Source organism: Galeopterus variegatus, unplaced genomic scaffold (genome assembly GCF_000696425.1).
Source record: "Galeopterus variegatus unplaced genomic scaffold, G_variegatus-3.0.2 Scaffold4923, whole genome shotgun sequence".
Lineage (NCBI taxonomy): Eukaryota > Metazoa > Chordata > Mammalia > Dermoptera > Cynocephalidae > Galeopterus > Galeopterus variegatus.
The window spans coordinates 12,232-19,649 of NW_007731034.1; the positions used below are offsets into that span (position 1 = coordinate 12,232).

The 7,418-nt window shown below is 35.3% G+C and overlaps 1 protein-coding gene across 1 annotated transcript in view; it reads left to right on the top strand.

Annotated features, from left to right (window-relative positions):
* Positions 1 to 956: 956 nt before the first annotated feature.
* MGAT4A (mannosyl (alpha-1,3-)-glycoprotein beta-1,4-N-acetylglucosaminyltransferase, isozyme A) overlaps positions 957 to 7,418 on the top strand; it is a gene marked incomplete at its 5' end in the record, with an annotated part of 69,902 nt that continues 63,440 nt past the window's right edge. Inside the window, one exon of the mRNA XM_008588615.1 lies at positions 957 to 1,090. Within this exon, the coding sequence (XP_008586837.1) occupies positions 957 to 1,090 (134 nt within the window). The remainder of the gene's footprint in view (positions 1,091 to 7,418) is intronic.

Below are 7,418 nucleotides of genomic sequence, written 5' to 3' on the forward strand. Positions count from 1 at the left end.
TTGGGTACAATTTTCTGTTGTTCACCCAGTGAGCATTTACCTCAGAGGAGAAATTGCACAAAATAAAATGTGAAATTCACGTTATGCCTAAATTATTCCCTAATATATTAATCTTGTAGGAACAAATTTGCATTCAAAACAAGCATTATAGTAGAATTGACTGTAATTTTATACTAAAAAATTGCACAAATAATATACAAAATTTCTGTATGTCCTCACCCCATGTCCCTAAATGTTCATATCAGACACAACATACTACAGTGATCAAAACCAGGAAATTAACAGTGATGCTATACTATTAACCAACCATAGCTCTTATTTAGATTTTGTCATTTGTTTCATTATTATTTATTTTCTGTTCCAGGATCTAATTCGGGATCCCATATTTCATTTAATTGTCATGTTTTCTTAGTCTTTTCCAATCTGGGACAGTTTCTCATTCTTTCTTTGTCTTTCATGACCTTGACACTTTAAAGAATACTGGCTGGGTGTTTTGTGGAGCATTCCCCCAATTTAGGTTTGTCTGATGTTTCTTCATGGTTAGGTTGAGGTTATGCATTTTTGGCAAGAAAACTATGGCAGTGATTTTGTGTTGTTCTCAGTGTGTCATAATACTTGAAGCTGGTATGTAAGATATTCAGTTTTAAGATGTTTAATGTTTCTAAATTTTAGTTGTATAATAAATTTGCTGTTTATACTTTACAGCCATTCATTTTTGTTGTGAGGTTTAATATCTTTCGTTTTTATCAGTTCCTTTACATTTTGTCTTATGGTTAAGCCATATGGAAAGGAATTACAGTATTGTATCTGATTGTTTTTCCTTCTGAAACTTAGTATATTTTGATACCTCAATTATTTGTATCAATTTACGAGTATAATACTTTTGAAATATTAGTGTTTTTCTGTAACGTTCTTGTACAATCTTTTTATATAATTACTGTATTATTTTGTTTCAGTTTCAATAGTAATGGGAATACCCACGGTGAAGAGGGAAGTTAAATCTTACCTCATAGAAACTCTTCATTCCCTTATTGATAATTTGTATCCTGAAGAGAAGATGGACTGTGTTATAGTAGTCTTCATAGGAGAGGTAATTATTTAATTGTTGTTTCTTTTTAACATATATAATCTGTAAGAGTTGAAACCGTAAATGAATTTTTGAATATAAGGGTACTTCAAAATTTCATGGAAAGGTTTGTATTATCTTTTAATTATATTTTTCTTTTTTTTTTTCCTTTTTGTCTTTTTTCGTGTCCGGCAACGGATCGCAACCCTCAGTGTCGCGCCCGTACCGGACCGGGACCGGCAACGGGATCGCAACACTCGGTGCTATGCCCACACCTCGCTCAGCCAGTGAGTGGGAACCGGTCTGTATGTGGGATCCGAACCCTCGGCGGGAGCGCCGCCACGCTCTCAAGCGGCGCACTGTAGCAGTGCACCACCGGGCCAGCCCATTTAATTATATTTTTCTATGAACCTTTTGAAATACCCTCGTATGCTTTTATGAACATTTTTAAAAAATGTGATAAGTAAAGTTTAGGTAATATATTTCATCTGATAGTTTAATGTAAGTCTAACTGATTATGTTTGCCTTAACTCCTCTCCTGCGGTTACAAACCAGCAGCAGTAATCTTTGTTGTCAATAGGATAGTATTACACACATAAATCTTTAAGAATCTTTAGCTCTAAGACGTAAATTTGGAGATTTGCATTGATGTTCTTTGGCAGTCCTGAAACCTAAGAAAGGTTAGCCTAGGCTGGGGTTTTATCATTTCTTTATTCTCTTCACCCCTTCTTCATACTCCCAGGATACAACCATCATTATTATTAAAATATCAAAAATCATGTGAATGAGAAAAGTTATATTTCTTGTATTTTAGTTTCCTGAAAAGATGTAGGGAAATAATAATTCTTGAGCAGGTTTTTTTAAATATGAGGAACAAGCCCCCTAGAATAAATATTTCCTTAACTATCGTGCAGAATTTCAGAAGGGGAAAGGATTTAGGACATAGTCTAGTTCTGGCCCACTGACTGCCAACTTTTCAAGGTTCTCATCTCTTTTTAAATGAAAATGGTCTTAATATTTTCCTTAATAGAAAAGTATACATATGCGTACATTCAAAACAATTATATCATGTATAATGAAAAATTATCTGTTATTCCTCCATGAAGATGTAACTATTAATATTTTGAAATATATCTTAAGGAATTTTTCCTATGGCTTATATACACATATGGGAGTACTTCAAAAAGTTCGTGGAAACATAGAATTAAAAGATTATGTGAATGGGAGCATTCTCTACATATTTTAATATCGTGGACATTTTTCTATGCTAAAAAAAATAAACATCACAGCATCATTTTTTTTTTGTGGCAATAAGATACTCCATCGTATAGTTTGAACATAATTTATTTGATTTCTGATTGATGGACATTTAGGCTGTTTCTGAGTTTTTGCTATTAATAAACATCACAGCATCATTTTTTTTTTTTGTGGCAATAAGATACTCCATCGTATAGTTTTAACATAATTTATTTGATTTCTGATTGATGGACATTTAGGCTGTTTCTGAGTTTTTGCTATTATTAGCAACACTGCACTGAGCACTTCTGTGAATAAATCATTGTGCGCTTGTATAGTTACCGACTTGGTATTAATTCCTAAACATGGACTTGCTGGCTCAGAGTCCATATACCAAACATTCATACAGGGCCAGAATGCCCTGCAGAGGCTGAGTCAGTTTACCCCTTTCAGCAGTCTATGAGAGATCTCGTTTCTTGGTTCCCATAGATAATATTAGTCTTTATTTATTTTACCAGTTTCATGGGTAAAAAATGTTACCTTGCTTTTGCTTTATTTGGATTTCTTTATTGAGGGGGATTAAACATTGATTTATGTGTTGTTGACTATTTGTATTTACTATTTTTATAATCTTTGCTCATTTTTTTCTTTGTAATTTTTGATTTGTAAGAAATTTCCATATATGAGGGGAATTAACTCTTTGAAATATTTTGTTCAGTTTATTTGTATTAACTTTGTTTATGATGTCTTTTGTCTTATAAAATTTTTACATTTTAAGTAATCAAATTTGTCACGTATTGTATACCAGTAGAAATGGGTGTAACCTCTTTAGAAAGCAACTTGGTAATAGCTATTAAAATTTAAAGTACACACTGTGACCTGACATTCTGCTTCTGAAACCTGATCCTGTAGAAACATCTGCAAGTACAGAAATATATTTAAGCACATAAACACATTTATATAGCTCCTGTATAAGCATTAATAAAATATTTAAGGAAAATAGTCTTGTGGAATATACTTCAAACTATTAGTAGCAAATATCTTGAGACTTGGAATTATGGGGGAATGTCACTGTCTATTGTTTACAGTTTTGTAAAATTAGAATTTATTTACAGTGAGTATATATTGATTTTTGATCAGTAAAAAAGCCTCAAAGCTATGAAAGAAAAACTATGCTTATATACTTGAATCATTGTATTTAGTCTATAGCTCATATGGATTCAAGAAACTCTTTCCATAGCCATTTATCTGGTCACTAAAATCCAGTAACACTGGGTTTGGAGTCAGAGGACCTGAGTTCAGGGCTGGATTCTACCACTTACTAACACTTAAGCAGGTTATTTTCTCTCTCTCAAGCCTCAGTTTCCTCATCTCTGAAAGCATCGTTACAGGGAGGCACAAAACAAATGATCACACATGGAGAGGTGTTTTAAACTGAAAATGCAGTGCAAGCGTCAGCAGTATTCCCATTTACTGAAGAATCCTCTTGAATTGCAGTATTTGTACAGTTGGTTCTCATATCCACGGGTTCCACATCCACGGATTCTACCAACAGCTGATGGAAAATGTACTTAGGCCTGCAGTGGTTGAGCCTGTACTGAATATGTGCAGACTTTTTTTTCTTGTCATTGTTCCCTAAGCAATACATTATAACAACTATTTACATGGCATTTATATTGTCTTAGGTATTGTAAGTAATGTATATGTGATTTAAAGTATATGAGAGGATGTGCATAGGTTATATGCAAATACTATCCTGTTTTATACCAAGGACTTGAGTGTCCTTAGATTTTGGTGTGGGGGGTGTGTGTGTGTCCTGGAACCAATCCCCCATTGATACTGAAGGATGACTGTATGTGTATCTATGTAGAATTTCAATCAAGAAAATCTATTCAGGGGCCGGCCCGGTGGCGCACTGCTACAGTGCGCCACTTGGGAGCGCAGCGGCGCTCCCGCCGAGGGTTCGGATCCCACATACAGACCGGCAGCTCACTGGCTGAGCGAGGTGCGGGCGCAACACCAAGGGTTGCGATCCTGTTGCCGGTCCTGGTCCGGTACGGGCGCGACACTGAGGGTTGCGATCCGTTGCCGGTCACGAAAAAAGGAAGAAAAAAAAGAAAAAAGAAAAAAGAAAATCTATTCTGACTTTATTTAAATTTAAAGAGTTCATTGAATTGCTTTAGGCAATATAAAATTATTTATCACTATATTTGATTCTACCTTGCTTAGTAATTTTCACGTAAGTGCTCTGGTAGGGTAGGGCCCATTTAAAATGAGTAAGGAATACATGGTCTGTGGCTTTGACCATGATCTGCATGTGAGTTGGTTCCTAGATCTCTAGCCTCCTCCTGAGCATGTATTTCCACCTGCCTACTTGATAACATTATTTGAATGTTTTATGGGCAAATCTTAATCTGTTCATAACTAAATAATTCTGGCTTTCCCAAACTGCTTCTCTTCCAGGTTTCCCATCTGTTCATTTAAGGTTCACTGTAGTGTCAATAGGCTGGTGCTGCAGTCATTCTACTCCCAGTTCATTATGTAAGACCTTGTGTATTCTCAGTTCTATCTGTATTATTTCATGGTCTGGAATGTTGCCTCTTCCTTTCTCTTACTTATTCGTCCTTCAAGTCCCAGCTTTTCCCTTTTGTGAAACCATCCTCAGTCTCCCATTTGAAATGAATCTAGATTAAATAGGCAAAAATAAATATATCCCTTACAAACATTTTAAAATAAATCAGGAATTTTTATAAAGGCATGAGTTATCTCTGGTCCATTTTAACATATGAGGAGAAAATTAAGGATGAAAAAGAACTGGAGAAGAATACTCATAGGCAATCAAGGATTATCATAATCTTTTCTTCCCTGTTTGACTTTCTGTTCTTCATATTCTTTTTTTTTTTTTCTTGTAAGGGAGGGGAACCAACCATAAGATGCCCCTCTAGGAGGGGAAGAGAAACAGAAAAGTAATTACTAGCTATATTTTTGTTCTTTGTTTCTCTCTGGCCATTTCACCCTTAGAGGTCCATTCAGCACATGTGATGAGACGTTTATAAAATGTGCAAAGTTTTAAACAGTTGACCCTTGTTGCATTATTTTGAAAGTTCATTGACTCCATTCTGGAATTTCAGAAGGAGTTGAGGGGAATGAATTCCAGCGGCCCTGAAGGATCCATGGTATGGTCCAAGTGCGTTGTTCAGATGTTAAGATTGTATCATTCTTGTGTTTATTTTTACTTTGAGTTTAATTATAACTTTTTTATTGGAATGATCCTTTGTTGTCTCTATGCCTCATGTTATTTTGTTACGTATTTTGTGCTCTAATTATTTATTTCTTATTATACTGTATTATTTGTTATTTCTATCACTCATGATCATTTCTGGCAAAATATTTCCCTAGAATGTACTATGTATTTTAGCAAAATAATTTTTTCCTCTCCATTCTTATGTTTGAGGAGTTCCCCACCTTACAAATTTTGGTGGGGTGAAGTGCCTCCCTCCCACTAAAAATGCCAGATACTTGCTTCAGGCATGTGACCTGGGCTCAGCCACTTGGATATTCTCATCCTGGACTTTGAGTGGAGCTTCATTACTTTCAGATGACACAGAAAATCCAAAAGAATGAATAGACAAATTATTAGAAACAACAGGGGAATTTAGCAAGATGGCTGGATATAAGATCAGTTTATATTTCGATATGCCAGCAATAAAAAATAAGAAAATATAAAGAAGCTGAGGTTGTGGACAGTCATTCTGATGATAGATGGTGGTGGTGATGGTGGTGTCAGCAGCGTCTTTCCAGGGGCCACAGAGTAGAGGGGTCCAGGGTAAGGGTTTTACAAGCTGTGGTGTTGGGAGCATTCTGTGATTTTTGGCTGTGGTCCAACCTTATTTTCACACCTTCCTAGCCTGGTTCCTCAGCCTAACCAGGGGTTCTCAGAGTTCTACCCAGTCGTCTTTCAGTAAGTCAGTTTTCTGACTATTCTGACAGAGTCAATTTCTGTTGGTTGAAAATAAGGTCATAACCGATACAGGTTGTATCTTTTTCCAAAATACCTGAATTCTGTATAACCACCACCAAACAGAACAGGCAGCTAACATGGATGCAGGCTAAGTGCTATTCCAAGTGGTTACAAAGAGACAAAATGAGTTTTACAGGTGGATCTCAGGCAGAATATTGCCTAAACCATAACAACCAGATACTGTTGGTAACATGGATGCAGGCTAAGTGCTATTCCAAGTGGTTACAAAGAGACAAAAAGAGTTTTACAGGTGGATCTCAGGCAGAATATTGCCTAAACCATAACAACCAGATACTGTTGGTGATAACCATGAAGATAGTGAGAATTTGGAAAGAGGACTTCAGATAGATTATCTTTTATATCATCCTATTTATTCACATTGTTTGTGCAGTTTTTCTAGAAACATTCCAAAGGCCTTGTTTAATTTTTTAAGTTCCTAAACTGTAGAATTTGGGTTGAGATTCTATAGTAAAGTAACAACTCATCGTGTTGGAAGAGCACCTACAGTTAGTCTCTGAAAAAACTGAGTTTAGAGAATTTCTAGCTACATGAAGTGTTTAGTACACAGTGTGAAAACAGTTTTGCTTTTTATTCAGTTTTCTCGTTTTACTATTGTACACATTCTAGTTGGTGTTTTACAGTAAGAGTGCCTGAGGCCTTTACTATTTCTTCTTTAAATTCATTGATTTAACTTGGTTAATAAGGTAGTTAGTTAGCTGGCCTGTGGGCAAAAATATGCAAAGGAGGTAATTTATAAATGAATACAGAAGTTAAATAACCAGAGAATTGATCAAATTGCTGTGGCATTTTTATTTTTTATTTTTATTTTCTTTTGTGTATTTTATTTACATTAGGGAATGTTATTTCCTATTTAAATTAATTTTGGGATGATAATATGATCACATGGTTTAAAAATTGTGTGTGTTGTATGCATTGAAAAGTCTTCCTTCCAGTGTTGTCACTTGGCCACCAATTTACCTCTCCGCAGGCAGCAACTGTTAATAGTTGTCATACCCATTCAGAGACACCCATTATATACCATTTCTTTTTTCTTTATTTTATTTTATTTTTTTGACCAGCAAGGGGATCGCAGCT